The 17623-nt window shown below is 34.6% G+C and overlaps 1 protein-coding gene across 3 annotated transcripts in view; it reads left to right on the forward strand.

The window, feature by feature from the left end:
- The window catches only part of COL24A1 (collagen type XXIV alpha 1 chain), a 392387-nt gene that overhangs the window by 292349 nt on the left and 82415 nt on the right, over positions 1-17623 (forward strand). For all 3 annotated transcript variants that reach the window (XM_024990097.2, XM_024990098.2, XM_024990099.2), the window contains exons 39-44: positions 1860-1913; positions 3524-3631; positions 7190-7243; positions 7498-7551; positions 8144-8200; positions 15563-15616. In XM_024990097.2, the coding sequence (XP_024845865.1) occupies positions 1860-1913; positions 3524-3631; positions 7190-7243; positions 7498-7551; positions 8144-8200; positions 15563-15616 (381 nt within the window). The remainder of the gene's footprint in view (positions 1-1859; positions 1914-3523; positions 3632-7189; positions 7244-7497; positions 7552-8143; positions 8201-15562; positions 15617-17623) is intronic.

The raw sequence follows: 17623 nt of genomic DNA on the forward strand, positions 1-17623 counted from the left end.
CTGGGTCGGGCAGATCCCCTGGAGAAGGAAATGGCACCCCACTCCAGCATTCTTGTCTAGGAAATCCTATGGACAGAGGAGCCTGGCAGGCTACAGTCCATGGGGTCACAAGAGTCGGACACAACTTAGTGACTAAACCACAGCCACCACCACTACAAAATGTAAGTAGAGACACTAAATAATTTCAAAAACAAAATCTTGTTCTAAAAAAATTTCAAAAGAATGTGTAAAATATGATACTGCTTATTGAAAGTTTCAAAAGATGCAAAATAAGCATATAATGCTTGGGAATATATACAAATGGAGTAAAAGTGTAAATAAATGCATGGGAATGATAAATTGAGGACAATGGTTGCACCTGAGTGAGGAGAGAAGGTGATATGTTTGCAAATATAAGTGCATATATGGGACTTCAGTCTTGTGTGTATTTTTGAATGTGTGTGTGAATAGCTTCTGTTTCTTAAAGTGGGTGGTAGACACTTGGGTGTTTATTATACCTTTTATTAATCATCTTTTATACATATTTAATTATTACATAATACCCTTTGAAAAGGCAACAGAAATTAATGAGAACTGACATTTCTTGAGCTCTTCAAGTATAAGTCTAGTCCTTTCTCATTCAGTCTTAGTAACTCTTTGAAGAAGTATTAATAACACCCCTGCTATATAACAGGAAACTGAGGCCTTTAGAGGTGAAATAATCCACCTATAGTCATACAGCTGTTAGGTGACAGAGCCAAAATATGAAACTAGAGCAGTGTGGCTTAAATGCTCACATCGTTAACCTCTGTAAATGTTAATCACCCTCTCTTAAAAAGTCCACGTTAACCACAAACAAGTCTCACGTTAGTGCAACGATCATTTCAACCTCTGGATGCAGCTGGAACCACAGCAATAGAACTTAACCGCTTTGGTCTCTAAATTCAGCGGGTTTTCTGAGGCTAGAAGAACATTTGCTCAGGAGCACAGGGCATGAGTCATTTCCTTAGGTATCTGTTTATTCGTTTAACAAATATTTATCAAGAGCCTCCGTTAGCACAGTGGTAAACCACAATTTATTTCTTGTCTACATCATTTTTGCCTTTTGCCAAGTTTTGGGACACAAATTTGAAATTTCCATTTTCATTTCCAACTAATGCAAGGAATGCTGTGATTAATTATTAGCTATTTTTGAATCTGTAGCCTGGCTTACTGTGGATCTCATTTAAGCCTAACCATTGTTGACCTGCAAATTCATATGACATTAAAATATTTTAACCACTTCTTACTTTAAAAAAAGTGTTTATTGAAAACTTTTAGTCTACTTTTGTATAAATAAAATACAGATTGAAATAAAAATATTGTTTTAAACAGTTTAATATGGCTACCTCCTTTCTCTAAATGTGTTTCCCCTTTCTCCGTGTTTTTCCCCCCACAGATAAAAGAGTATTTGCTTAATCGTACCCTTCAGTGAGATTTTGAGATTCTCCCTGACAATGTATTAGATATATTTTATAATCCTGTGCATTCAACAAGATGTTGAACCCAAAGTAGCTCAGAGAACTGCTGACATGGATACATTTAGGTTGACTTTAATTACTTTCTCAATGGCTGTGCTAAAACCAAGTTATTTTCCCTCTGTGATTAAGAATGGTTTCATTTTGTCTATCTTGACTAGTTTGTATATGTGAACTTTACTCACTAGTAACAGCTGGGCCTCTAACTCATCATGACCTCTTTTTAAATAGTTATACAAGCATAGTAATGCTGAGAAGTAGCCCACATTTTTACTTAGTGTTCAAGTCAGTGATTATGTGATATAAGTATTTAAGCATTCTATCTGGTTGTGTCTCTAATAATTTATTTCCTTTTTTATTCAGGGACCTGAAGGAATTACAGGAATTCCAGGACAAAGAGGTCGTCCAGGAAAGAAGGTAATTTTTTTTTTTTAACATCTTTTTATGTTGGTTTTCTTTATTCTGATGTGCACATAGCTCCATAGCATACTGTGATGTTTTTATTTGTACTAGAAATAAAGCATTAAAGAGCTATGGCTAAAAAGGCACAATTGTATAAATTAATATTTAATTCCACATAGTACTTTTTACCTTAATTATCTGAAGTCAAATTTTTGACTTTGTCATTTCTAAAAAGATCTTTGCCTTTTCTTCTCATCTTTACCAGAAATTATTTAGTAGACCATGGGCATGAAAAGAGAGAAAAGAAAAAATGCTATACCATTTGTGCCATTTAATAACAACTTTAGTAAGATATTTACGGGAGAGAAGTATTATTAGAATTGTTTCTGGCTTGTTTGAATATATTTTTCTAAATTGAAAAGGTTAGTATTGATTTTATCTTCCCTATATATTAACTAAGAGACACAAAACAGTATGTGTTATTTGCTTCCTTTTACTAAGAAAATGTGATGTGTTTGTAAAATTTAGTACTTTATAATAAATAATTGATACTTGGATAGAGTCAATAATTTGTTCAAGTATTGGTGAAACAAAAATTATTTTCCCATTGTAATATAATAACTGAATATATTTACTATAATTAAGTACAAATCATACCATATTCTAGTTCCCAAAATTGAATTATATCATTTCTGTGAATATGCACCTAATCCATCTTTCTCATAACTTGAGGGCAGTATAAGAAATAATAAAAGATAAAAGTGAATGAGGTATATTTTAGTTACCATTCTCAGTCATGAAATAATGCCCAATATTGAAGTTTCTTTTCATCATACATAATGTACTTTCTAAATGGTTTTACCAGTAGGGCAGTGCAGATCCTTACAGCAACCTGTGAATTATTATGAATTACCAAAAATTTCCTGACTATGATCATAGTTTAGTTTTTCTTTGTGTCTACTTGATTATCAATAATAGAACTGAGTTACCATATGTGGAGAATAAATTATAACATTTACTATTTAAAAGCAGCTGTACTTTGATATTAGAGAATGATCAGTTAGCCTGTTGGAAAACAGAAGAATTGGTTTTCAGATGGATATAAAATCATGTAAAAATGTTACAGATTTTTAAAGACAAACTCCAACCAAGTGATGATGTTGAGTATACAGCACTGCCCACTAGAGCCTTTATACATTAAATGTATCTTTGGGGCACTGAAATTCTCTGTAGAAACAGGCTTGTCATAGGGCCTGTGTTTTCTCAGGACATGAGTAAACATATGCGTGCATGCATTTGTACATAAATACATAACAAGTTTCATGAATAAAACACTTGGTTATTTGTAATTCAGCATGAGCACCAGACTTCCCTGCTTATTTGCACAAAAAATGTTGTATTCTTTTTTCCAAAATTACTTTTGATTACATTTTTAAGGTAACCCAGGTGGTATGGTATGTTGTTATTGTCAGTGGTGGTCTGTAGTACTAGTTAAGTTAAAACAAAGTGACTATTTATAGAATTTTGCCTACAGAATCTCCTCTGGAGCCATTCAGGTATATGATGTAGTTGATTAAGTATAAGGTTTTTTTCTTACTTTTCTCTCTTACTAATGGCATCCACAGGGTGATAAAGGACAAATGGGGCCCGCAGGAGAAATTGGAAGCAGAGGTGCTCCCGGACAATTTGGGGAAAGTGGTCTTAAGGGTGCCAGAGGAACTAGAGGTGCTGTGGTCAGTATTTGATTTGTCTCCAAAACTGAGTTCACTGCGGATGGAAAGAAATGTATCCATGTCTAAAAGCTTCATCTCTTGATTAATTTTACAGAGAAAGCAAAAGTCCCATTGAAAATAATCTACCTCCATGGGATATGGAGAATTGTAAGCATTCCACGGTACTTAAATGGCTTAGTGGTTTCTGGACATGAAAAAGGAAAGGGGAAAAAAAATCTCAAAATGGAAATAAAATATGAAATAAGATTTTTAAAAATCAGATTATAACTCCCAACCTAAGTGGGAAAGTTTATAAAGTAGTACTTAAAATCAGGATTTAATATCTGTATAAAATTATGCTGTCATGGTTGACAAATTGCTTTGAAAATTAGATTACTCAAAAATGGGTTTTCTTTATATGCTTAGACTCTCATGCTTATCTAGAGATTATTTCTTTATAACCATCTGTGGTAAGTCTCCAAAACAGCTACTGATTTTTAATCTTTCGTATGAATTTTGCATGATATTAGAAGCAAAGATCGCATGATACTTTTGAAACTGTAATATCAAAATTATGTTGCTAACATATTTGAACTTGTTCAAAAAATCACAGAAGAAAGGGATGCAAAATATTTAAGAGATTATCCAATTTAGTCTTTTGAGTATTTCATAAACTTATATATCAAATCCATATGTATTTCCTAGTCACCATTTAAATGTCACAAGTGGCTTTTCACCAAGTCTTTGGAGAGCATTGAATAATCTGTTGTCTGAAGAAGGTTTTCCTTAGTCGCATTTTAGGGGAAAATCACATGAAGGGATATATTGTTTAGACTGGAGTATCAAAAAGCAGTCTCTGATGGGGAACTCTTTTAGTTGAAGCTCTCTGATGTTCTAAATGCGATTACTCTATCTGTTATCTCCTCAATCACTTACTGTCAATTGTAAGACTCCTCAGCCTCATTTTAAGTGTTCCATTCCTTACTGTCATATTACTAAGTCAGGTAGTATGTACTTCCTTTTATTTAAATTGCTAATATTTTTCTTCTATGCCCTATGAATTCAAATATGGTATATAATGTGATACCCAAGAGTAGAATTGCTGGATCATATGGTAGTTCTGTTTTTAATTTTAATTTTTTGAGGAGCCTGCATACTGTTTTCCATAATGGCTGCACTAATTTATATTCCTACCAACAGTGAACAAGGCTTCCCTTTTCTCCACATCCTTCCCAACACTTGATATTTGTTGTCTTTTTTGTAATAGCCATTCTAATAGGTATGAGGTGATATCTAATTGTGGTTTTGATTTGCATTTCCCTGATCATTAGTGATGTTGAGCATCTTTCCATGTGCCTGTTGGCTATCTTGGGAAAATGTCTGTTTAGATCCTCTGCCCATTTGTAAATTGGGTTGTTTGTCTTTTTGATGTTGAGTTGATGAATTATTTTTGTATTTAGATATTAACCCCTTATCAGATTCATTGTTTGCAAATATCTTCTCTGATTCAGTAGGTGACCTTTTTGCTTTATTGATTGTTTCTTTGACTGTGTAAAAGCTATTTTGTTTGATATTGTCTACTTATTTTTCCTTTTGTTTATTTTACCTGAGGAGAGATATAAAAAAAAAATATTTCCAAGACCAATATCAAAAAGCATACAGTCTGTGTTTTCTTCTAGAAATTTATGGTTTCAAGTCTTACATTTGAGTCTTTTATGGGAATACTTAATATTAGTTCTTTTGATGTTTGCAAATCTGATAAATGAAAAAGTATGTCTCATTTTCTTTCTTACATTTTCTTGCTTGCAACTAAATAAATTGTACTTTTTCCTCTGAAAGTTGCCTGTTCATATGTACTTTACATATTTTTCTATTAGACTATTTTCTTTTTCTTAATTGCAAAAACACCTTATATAGTTTAGATAATATATTTTTGTTAAATATGTTGCAAATATATTACAAATATATTTCCCTTTCTATCATTTATCTTGTTTACACTATCTTTCACTGGACAGAGGTTTTAATTATTACAATCAAATTTGTCAGTCTTTCTGTTAAAAGTCTAGGTTTTGTTACATAAAGTATATAAAAATATACTTCCATATCCTTTTCCTAATATTGTTACCCTTAGCCCTGTTAAAGCATATGGAGTTTATTTTGCTATAAGTTGTAAAGGACTAATTTCTTTTTTCCATGTTCTTAGCCAGTTGTCTCAATACTATTTAATAAATCTATTTCCCAGTTTTCTGAAATGCTACCCTTACTGTAAGCTACTCTCAAATAATGGTCTGTTTTCATTTTCTATATTTTCTTTTCTCAATTTTTTAGTTTATTACTAGGTACCACACCATTTAAATTGTTACATCATTACAGTATCTTTTGAGATCTAGAAGGGCAAATACTTCATAATTTATTTTTCTGAAAAGCTCAGCTCTTACTATGATTTCGTCTGTTTTTTGTTTGAACTTTAAAATACAATTCTGCAAGTTCCTTTAATATTGAATCATTCATAGAAATAGAATTACCACATTCATTCTATGAATGATTAACATATGTCTTTTTATTTACTTATATCTTCTATATCCTTAAAGCTTTGTTATTTCCTTTATCTCTGTGCTTACATCTTTCTTATTAGGTGTATTGTTAGTTTCTTACAGATTTTGTTGTTTTTAGGGTCGTCCTTTTTCTAGTTCATCTTCTTACTAGTCTATGTAAGAAATCTTTTTTAAAAACTTTATCTTTATTTCAGTGAATTTTAATAATTCTAAGGATTCCTTAGGTAAATAATTGTATCACCTCCTCATATTTATTGTTTATTATCCTTACTTATTTCATTAGTTAGAACTTCTGGCTGGTGTGGCATTTGGCTGTGCCTTAATTTCCTTATCTCCTATTTATTTTGAGACTCAAATAGAAGAGTTAGTGTGAAAACTTTTTAATAATATAAAAGGGACATTTTTAAGAGTGTTATTTTTGCTTTTTTTCAGTTGTCTGTTATCTTTTCAGTAGTTTAGGAATATTTACTGATTTGCCTTTAACTTATGATTTCCTCATCTGTATAAATTGATAATAAGTGTAAATAATAGAGGTGAATATTATACATAAGCTGTCAACCAATTCTCTTTTAACAGCTTTGACCAGAGTTGAAATCATGTTCATCAAAGCACCTGAGGCTATGAATGAGTACAGAGTTCTTGATACTATCATGACAATATTAAAAACTATCAGAATTCACTCCCTAATATTTAGTGATGTGCAAATACCACAAACTTTGACAAATGCAAACTACATTTCCAAGAATTTGCTGGAAATTTACAGCATTCTGGCAACTGAAAGTATTTCTTTTAATATGATTAAAGATGTTCATACCAGAAATAAACCAAAGAAACATATTTTTGTGGGACTAACATGGTTCAAAAGTAAAATAAGATGCAAGTTGGAGAATTACTTTTTGTTTTCCTGTTTCAGACTAGGTAGAATTTTGTATCTTTAAAAATCTAAGTTTTAAATAACAAAAATGCAGGTTTAACAATTTAAACAATTGTCTGTTTTCTTTCTAATGTTTGCTTTGTTTTTTAGGGACATTTAGGATTGATGGGACCTGCTGGAGAACCTGGAATTCTAGGATATAGGGTAAGCATTTATAATTGGAAATAAGAACTGTTTATTTGCATAAAAACATTACATAAAGATGTCATCCTAAATATACAAATTCAGGTGAAATCTCCTGATAATGCTTTCTAGCATATTTAGACATCAGGCTACTATACAGTGAATCATATTTTCTTTCAGAATTAGTGTAATACCTAATGGCATAGCCATGATAGTATTATGTAGAGCACATACTAATGATATGGAGATTGTCTACTTACTTGTCCTTCTCTTAGGGCCATGAAGGTCAACCGGGACTTTCTGGGTTGCCAGGACCTAAAGGAGAAAAGGTGTGTATGCTTATATTGACTTTTTTATCCTAAAAGTAAACACAGAATTCATGTGTTCTTTCTGAAAGTATGCTGGAAACATTTTCAAAGAATAAAATAAGTACTTTTCAACTTGGGAAGTATTGTAGATTCTAGAAGAAAAATAAATATAAAGGGAGAAATATTTAAAATAATTAAGAAGTCTTTGATAGTTTCAGATTGAGGTGAAAACTAATGTTAATTTGCTTATTGAAAGAGATTGTGAGACTCTAGATTAAATGACTAACTATAGTACGTTTATGGTAAAATTTTTATGAATTAAGAATAACTACAATAGTACTCCTCTTGATTTGTAGTATTGTTGGAAAACTGACACTGAGAAAACTAGTAAGCTGCTTTTTATGTAACTAAAGGAGATTGACACTTCCAAAGAGAACCATATATGAATTACAATTGTGTATAAAGTATCATATGCTGTTTTGTAGATAAGACTTTTTCATTTAAAAAAGATAAAACTAGATTGCATATTTTATAACCTATTAGAAATAATAGGCTTAAATTTTTTAATTTATTTCATTAATTTAACTTTATTTATAAATCATCTTCATTGTAGGGTTATCCAGGAGAAGATAATACAATCCTAGGACCACCTGGGCCTCGGGGTGAACCAGTAAGTTTTTTTCTAAAATTATTTTGATGTTTTAAGATAAAATGCAGTTAGTACAATAGATTCATAATACCAATTACATCTTTTTAAGAACTTTTTTTTTGTTTTTAGTTTTATAACATGGTTTTATATGACAGCAGTACTTGCAGTCACATAATCTAAACAGAAAAACTGTTTATATACAGGTCAAGATCCTTAGCATTATATAGAAGTTTAACACAGGAACTTTCAAATCTAACTTCCAGCATTAAATTCATGATAACAACTTTTTACAAAGATAATCAAAATATCATGTACTCTAGGCATTTAGGGCAGATATTTATACATCAAATTCAGATTTATTTCTAAAGTATGTTTAAAAATCTGATCTGTATCCTTGTTTATAGTAGTTTATACACGGTTACCAAATGATTTGAAAATTCATCTAACTACTTATTAGAGCCAATATTTTTTAAAGATTACTAATCTGTAACCTTCTAATTAAGCACTTTAAAGACTAGCTGTAACCATGATTTTTTAAAAGTAGCTCTTCTATCTTTGATTATCTGAATAACTGTCTCTATGTTCATACTGAATTAAAACAGTATGCAGGGTATATGTAAATTAAATGAATAGTGAAAAAATACCTGGTTCACAGAAATAAATATAATTGGTTAAATTTTCCATATTTCACATATCATATAAGATAAAAAAAATCCTAAAACAGAAGAATCAGAATATATAGTTGCTCCCAATATTTTGACCTGACTCTGGAAATGATTGAACAGTATACTGTGTTTTAGAAATAGGAAAAATTCTAGAGTTTTTCTGAGTAGATCAAACCAATCTCACACAGAGGCAAACTCATCTATAAGAATATATAAAATTCTTTATCAGAAATCAACAATAAATGGAAAGACACCTACTGAATGGAAGAAAATTCTTGCAAATGATATGACCACTAAGGGGCTAATATCCAAAATATATAAACATTTCATACATTTCATAAACATTTCAATAGCAAAAAAAAGTCCAATTTAAAAAATGGGCAGAAGAACTGTATAGACATTTTTCCAAAGAAAACATACAGATGGCCAGCCAGGCACATGAAGATACTTGACATTGTTAAACATCAGAGAAATGCAAATTAAAACCACAATGAGATAATCACCTCACACCTAGATGGTTGTCATCAAAAAGACCACAAATTACAAATGTTGACGAGGTGATGGAGAAAAGGGAACCCTGTGCACTGTTGGTGGAAATAGAAATTGGTGCTTCTATATGCAAGACACTATGAGGTTTTTCAAACAATGAAAAATAGAACTGCCATATTTACCCATCAATTCCATTCCTGGGTACATATTCAAAAGACAAAAACAGTAGTCAGGAAAGATATATGCACCCCAATTCCATAGTAGCAATGTTTACAATTACCAAGATATGAAATAAGCTTAAATGTCCATCCACAGATGAATGAAGGAAGAAGATGTAGTCATATATATATGCATATATATATATACATATACCCAAAAATATATACAATACTACTCATTTACCACAATGTGGGTAGATTTAGAGATAATTTTGCGAAGTGAAATAAATAAGACAGAGAAATAAAAATACTATGTGATATCACATATATATGGAATCTAAAAAATGAAGCAGTAGTAAATATAACAAAAGAGAAGCAGACTCACAGATACAGAGAACAAACTAGTGGTTAACAGTGCAGAGGAGAATGAGGGAGAGGCAAGATAAGGTTAAAGGATTAACAATTTACTGATGGCTGCTGCTACTGCTGCTGCTAAGTCGCTTCAGTCGTGTCCGACTCTGTGGGACCCCATAGACGGCAGCCCACAAGGCTCCCCGGTCCCTGGAATTCTCCAGGCAAGAATACTGGAGTGGGTTGCCATTTCCTTCTCCAATGCATGAAAGTGAAAAGTGAAAGTGAAGTCGCTCAGTCGTGTCCAACTCTTAGCGACCCCATGGACTGAAGCCCACCAGGCTCCTCCGTCCATGGGATTTTCCAGGCAAGAGTACTGGAGTGGGTTGCCACTGCCTTCTCTGACATACTAATACATCTTTTGTTCAGGTCAGTTCAGTTCAGTTGCTCAGTCCTGTCCGATTCTTTGCAACCCCATGGACTGCAACACATCAGGCCTCCCTGTCCATCACCAACTCCCGCAGTTTACTCAAACTCATGTCCATTGAGTCAGTGATGCCATCTAACCATCTCATCCTCTGTGATCCCCTTCTCTTCCTGCCCTCAGTCTTTCCCAGCATCAGGGTCTTTTCTAATGAGTCAGTTGTTCAGATCAGGTGGCCAAAGTATTGGAGTTTCAGCTTCAACATCAGTCCTTCCAATGAATATTCAGGACTAATTTCCTTTAGGACGGACTAGTTGGATCTCTTGGAAGTCCAAGGGACTCTCAAGAGTCTTCTCCAACACCACAGTTCAAAAGGATCAATTCTTCGGTGCTCAGCTTTCTTCACAGTTCAACTCTCACATCCATACATGACCACTGGAAAAACCATAGCCTTGACTAGACGGACCTTTGTTGGCAAAGTAATATCTCTGCTTTTTAATATGTGTCTAGGTTGGTCATAACTTTCCTTCCAAGGAGTAAGCGTCTTTTAATTTCATGGCTGCAGTAATCATCTGCAGTGATTTTAGAGCCCCCCAAAATAAAGTCTGTCACTGTTTCCACTGTTTCCCCATCTATTTGCCATGAAGTGATGGGATCAGCTGCCATGATCTATTTTCTGAATGTTGAGCTTTAAGCCAACTTTTTCACTCTCCACTTTCACTTTCATCAAGAGGCTCTTTAGTTCTTTGCTTTCTGCCATAAGGGTGGTGTCATCTGCGAATCTGTGGTTATTGATATTCCTCCTGTCAGTCTTGATTCCAGCTTGCACTTCATCCAGTCTGGCATTTCTCATTATGTACTCTGCATATAAATTAAATAAGCAGGGTGACAATATATAGCCTTGACATACTCCTTTCTGGATTTGGAACCAGTCTGTTCCATGTCCAGTTCTAACTGTTGCTCCTTGACCTACATACAGATTTCTCATGAGGCAGGTCAAGTGGTCTGGTATTCCCATCTCTCAGAATTTTCCAGTTTGTTGTGATCCACATAGTCAAAGACTTTGGCATAGACAATAAAGCAGAAATAGATGTTTTTCTGGAACTCACTTGCTTTTTCCATGATCCAGCGGATGTTGGCAATTTAATCTCCGGTTCCTCTGCCTTTTCTAAATCCAGCTTGAACATCTGGAAGTTCACAGTTCATCTACTGTTGAAGCCTGGCTTGGAGAATTTGAGCATTGCTTTGCTAGCGTGTGAGATGAGTGCAATTGGGCAGTAGTTTGAACATTCTTTGGCATTGCCTTTCTTTGGGATTAGAATGAAAACTGACCTTTTCCAGTCCTGTGGCCACTGCTGAGTTTTCCAAATCTGCTGGCATACTGAGTATAGCACTTTTACAGCATCGTCTTTTAGGATTTGAAATAGCTCAATTGAATATGCATCACCTCCACTAGCTTTATTTGTAGTGATGCTTCCTAAGGCCCATTTGACTTCACATTCCAGGATGTCTGGCTCTAGGTGAGTGATCAAATAATTGTGATTATCTGGGCTGTGAAAATTTTTTTTGTATAGTTCTTCTGTGTATTCTTGCCACCTCTTCTTAATATCTTCTGCTTCTGTTAGGTCCATAACATTTCTGTCCTTTATTGTGACCATCTTTGCATGAAAAGTTTTCTTGGTATCTCTAATTTTCTGGAAGAGATCTCTAGTCTTTCATTCTATTGTTTTCTCTCTTTCATTGTGCTGATCACTGAGGAAGGCTTTCTTATTTCTCCTTGCTATTCTTTGGAACTCTGCATTCAAATGGGTATATCTTTCCTTTTCTCCTTTGCCTTTTGCTTCTCTTCTTTTTGCAGGTATTTGTAAGGCCTCCTCAGACAACCTTTTTGCCTTTTTATATTTCTTTTTCTAGGGGATGGTGTTGATCACTGCCTCCTGTACAATGTCATGAACCTCCTTCCATAGTTCTTCAGGTACTCTGTCTATCAGATCTAATCCCTTGAATCTATTCATCATTCCCACTGTATAATCATAAGGGATTTGATTTAGGTCATACCTGAATGGTCTAGTGGTTTTCCCTACTTTCTTCAATTTAAGTCTGAATTTGGCAATAAGGAGTTCATGATCTGAGCCACAGTCAGCTCCCAGTCTTGTTTTTGCTGACTGTGTAGAGCTTCTCCATCTTTGGCTGCAAAGAATATAATCAATCTGACTTCAGTATTGACCATCTGGTGATGTCCATGTGTAGCGTCTTCTCTTGTATTGTTGGAAGAAGGTGTTTGCTATGACCAGTGCGTTCTTTTGGCAAAACGCTATTAGCCTTTGCCCTGCTTCACTCTGTACTCCAAGGCCAATTTGCCTGTTACTCCAGGTATTTCTTGACTTCTAACTTTTGCCCTTACATTTTTTGCCTTACTTTTGCCCATTCCAGTGCCCTATAATGAAAAGGACATCTTTGGGGGTGTTAATTCTAGAAAGTCTTGTAGGTCTTCATAGAACCATTCATCTTCAGCTTCTTCAGCATTACTCTTCGGGGCATAGACTTGGATTACCGTGATATTGAATGGTTTGCCTTAGAAACGAACAAAGACCATTCTGTCATTTTTGAGACTGCATCCAAGTACTGCATTTTGGATTCTTTTGTTGACTATGATGGCTACTCCATTTCTTCTAAGGGATTCTTGCCCACAATAGTATATATAATGATCATCTGAGTTAAAGTCACCCATCCAGTCCATTTTAGTTTGCTGATTTCTAAAATGTCGATGTTCACTTTTGCCATCTCCTGTCTGACCACTTCCAACTTGCCTTGATTCATGGACCTAACATTCCCGGTTCCTATGCAATATTGCTCTTTACAGCATCAGACTTTACTTCCATCACCAGTCACATCCACAGCTGGGTGTTGTTTTTGCTTTGGCTCCGTCTCCTCATTCTTTCTGGAATTTTTTCTCCACTGATGTCCTGTAGCATATTGGGCCCCTACCGACCTGGGGAGTTCATCTTTCAGTGTCCTATCTTTTTGCCTTTTCATACTGTTCATGGGGTGCTCAAGGCAGGAATACTGAAGTGGTTTGCCATTCCCTTTTCCAGTGGGCCACATTTTGTCAGAACTCTCCACCATCACCCATCTGTCTTGGGTGGCCCTACATGACCTGGCTCATGGTTTCATCGAGTTAGACAAGGCTGTGGTATGTGTGATCAGATTGGTTAGTTTTCTGTGATTGTAGTTTTCAATCTGTCTGCCCTCTGATGGAGAAGGATAAGAGGCTTATGGAGGCTCCTGATGGAAGAGACTGACTGAGGGGGAAACTTGGTCTTGTTTGATTGGTAGGGCCATGCTCAGTAAACCTTTAATCATCTTTTGTTACCTGAACATTATTGACCTGATATGTTTCAGTATTCACAGGTATTAGTTTCTGCAAAGATCTCCTGGTTGATAAAAGATACAAACTACTGTGTATTAAATAAGCTACAAAGATATATTGTACAACACAGGGAATATAGTCAGTGTTTTAACTGTAAATAAAGTACAACTTTTAAAAATTGTGAATCACTATGTTGTGCACCGAAAAACTTACATAATATTGTGCATAAACTATACCTCAGGTGAAAAAAAGGAATCCAAGTTACCCCATACCTTATATAAATTTAAGAAGTAAATCATTAACAGACAGAATGATATCTTTAAAAATTCTGTATCAAATGCATTCTAAATGTCTCTAAACCTCTGAAAGACAAAAATATGGAAACAGTACAGAAATTTAAAAGTACAAAGAAAAATATGCACAAGAAGAATAGAGTAGTGCTCCTTTTCCCCACATTCACGTATTCCATGTTCAAAGAATGTCACTGAAATATAATAAATGTATTACACAGCTAGCATAATAATGGTCATTTTATTAATAGACTTGAGACAGGTGTGAACATTAGACCAAGAATATTCTAAATAATTAAATCAAAGTCAAAGATTTTTGTCTTTGCATTATGTCTAACATCTTTATTCACATAGACGTAAGCTATTTATCCATAATAAATTTTATGGTTCTGATGATAATTTCTTTTGAGTTTCTTTTGGGATAGTTGGTCCTAATATGTGATAACTGGTTTTCCAAGTGCATTTTAGAATAAGTAGTTTGAACTGCTTATCATATCAAAGGATTTTATATTAGAAATGTTTAGAAAAAATTAAAAGTAGGGATTCCCTGATAGCTCAGTTGGTAAAGAATCCACCTGCAATGCAGGAGACCCCGGTTCTATTCCTGAGTCAGGAAGATCCACTGGAGAAGGGGTAGGCTACTGACTCCAGTATTATTGGGCTTCCCTTGTGGCTTAGCTGGTAAAGAATCTGCCTGCAATGTGGGAGAGCTGGGTTCAATCCCTGGGTTGGGATGATCCCCTGGAGAAGGGTCCAGCTACCCACTCCAGTATTCTGGCCTGGAGAATTCCATGGACTGTATAGTCCATGAGGTCACAAACAGTCAGACACGACTGAGTGACTTTCACAAGTTTATTCGTTTCTGCCTCAAGAATTAAAATGAGTAAGTGTAATTTCTTTAGGTCAATTTATATCTTAATATTTAAGATTTTGCAGATTAAAGAATAGACAATATAATTTCTAATAAAGAATGATAATGTAGAATTAGCTCTTAGATACTTTTAAAAAGTATTAAATATAATACTTTCTAATTAATGCAATTGATTAAGTCCATTAATCACTTACTTAATGGCTGAGTGGTCCTGCTTAAATTGTTTTCAATCATTTTAACATTCAGTACAAATGCAAGTTATTTTGATATCTTTTATAACATACTTTACTCACCTGAAAATTCACATTGTTTACTTGGACTTCATTTTGTCAGTATTTTTTCTAGCAGAATAATTATAAGATTGTCTTTAAATAATCAATGTTTATAGTGTTCTTAGTGTTGTTGAAATTCAATCCTTTGAAGTTATCTGAAGGTGAAAGTGAAAGGTGTTAGTCGCTCAGTCATGTCTGACTCTTTGTGATCCCATGGACTGTAGCCCTCCAGGCTCCTCTGTCCATGGAATTCTCCAGGCAAGAATACTGAAGTGGGAAGCCATTCCCTTCTCCAGGAGATCTTCCCAACCCAGGGATTGAACTTGGGTCTCCCACATTGCAGGCAGCTTCTTTACTGTCTGAGAGTGGAACTAAACAAATTATTGTACATTTGATTTCATATTTTTACAGAAAAATTATTCCATATTAACTATTTCACCTGTGTTCTCAAATACTTAGATGCACTGATTGTTTCTGCCTGTGGTCTCTTTAGGGCCCAAGGGGAGAACAAGGAGAGAGAGGAGAGCCTGGAGCAGAGGGATATAAGGTAATTCCTGTAACTTTCACACCTTTCTTCTAAATTTGAATAGGTTTCTCTGTGGTTCTTCTCAGTTGCAAATGAAAATAAGCATCATTGAGATAATTAGGAATATCTTATGTTTTTGATCCTAGAAGAAGCTCTTTGTATTTTCTATTCCTTCTTTCTAAAATTATCTTCATCTCCTTCCATTGCTGCTTTGTCTCATCATTCAGATCTCAACTGAAATGTTACTCTTGAGAGGGCTTCTCTAACTGCCCTTTCTATCCATCACTTTATATCTTATTACTCTATTTTATGACATTTAATGTTATCCAAATTATCTTACCACCTTTTTATACACTCATTTTTTTATTTATTGTCTACATCCCCTGAGAAAATATAATATCCATGAGAATAAGACTGTCATGTTTTTCATCATTATATCCCCAACTTCTAGAACACAAATTTCCTACAATATAGTATAAATTCATTAAAGACTTGTCAAATGGATAAACACCATTATATTCTTATGTCAATTCTTATCCTCTTCTATTCTTTTTTTTTTTTGAATTATCCAGAACCCTTTTATTTTTTTCTTCTTCTTTTTTTTTTTTTTTATTTCTCGTGTTCCCCAAGCTGTATTGCTCAAATTATATTAGACTATGGAGAGAATTTATTCAGTGTCATTATTTATTAGCATATTTGTGTTGAGGATGTTCTGTATTTCTGCCCCATATCTCTTCCATTTCTGTTTATAATGTCATATACTAAATAAAATGGTCATTTGTTAACTCTCTCCCTATACTTCCTATCTTTTTTCTTTGCTCACAACATTATCTGCTTGCTCACAAAATTATATAATCTTTACTTACGTAAATCCTGTTTACCCTTTATAATCTAATTCATACCCCCTTTTCTACTGTCCAGCAGCAAGCTTTCCCTCTAATCTAGTCCTATACTATTTATTGGTTATAGAAGTCATTCAATACAAATATTTTACAATCTTCTGCTACTATCATTTTGCTAATTGTTTTTAATGTGTAGATATCTTAACTCCTCAATTTGAATACGACTTCTTTCTTTCTTGTACAATGTCTGTTTTAAGCCCTGTACATAATAGTATATAATATGTTGTTGTTCAGTCATAAATCGTGTCCAACTGTCTGAGACCCCCATGGACTGCAGCACACCAGGCTTCCCTGTCCTTCACTATCTCCCAGAGTTTGCTCAAACTCATGTCCATTGAGTTAACCATGCCATCCAACCATCTCATCCTCTGTCGCCCCCTTCTCCTTTACTTGAAATTAACTTTTCTTTGCCAACTCACGGCTTTCAGCATAATTTGAGAAGCTTCTTATAATGTCTTCTTTTGACTTCTACCATGGCATCTGGTCCCATCACTTCATGGGAAATAGATGGGGAAACAGTGGAAATAGATGGGGAAACAGTGGAAACAGTGTCAGACTTTATTTTTTGGGGCTCCAAAATCACTGCAGATGGTGATTGCAGCCATAAATTAAAAGACGCTTACTCCTTGGAAGGAAAGTTATGACCAACCTAGATAGCATATTCAAAAGCAGAGACATTACTTTGCCAACAAAGGTCCGTTTAGTCAAGGCTATGGTTTTTCCAGCGGTCATGTATGGATGTGAGAGTTGGACTGTGAAGAAAGCTGAGCACCGAAGAATTGATGCTTTTGAACTGTGGTGTTGGAGAAGACTCTTGAGAGTCCCTTGGACTGCAAAGAGATCCAACTAGTCCATTCTAAAGGAGATCAGCCCTGGGTGTTCTTTGGAAGGAATGATGCTAAAGCTGAAACTCCAGTACTTTGGCCACCTCATGCGAAGAGCTGACTCATTGGAAAAGACTCTGATGCTGGGAGGGATTGGGGGCAGGAGGAGAAGGGGACGACAGAGGATGAGATGGCTGGATGGCATCACTGACTCGATGGACGTGAGTTTGAGTGAACTCCGGGAGATGGTGATAGACAGGGAGGCCTGGCGTGCTGCAAGTCATGGAGTTGCAAAGAGTCGG

Source organism: Bos taurus, chromosome 3, assembly GCF_002263795.3.
Source record: "Bos taurus isolate L1 Dominette 01449 registration number 42190680 breed Hereford chromosome 3, ARS-UCD2.0, whole genome shotgun sequence".
NCBI classification, from domain to species: Eukaryota; Metazoa; Chordata; class Mammalia; order Artiodactyla; family Bovidae; genus Bos; species Bos taurus.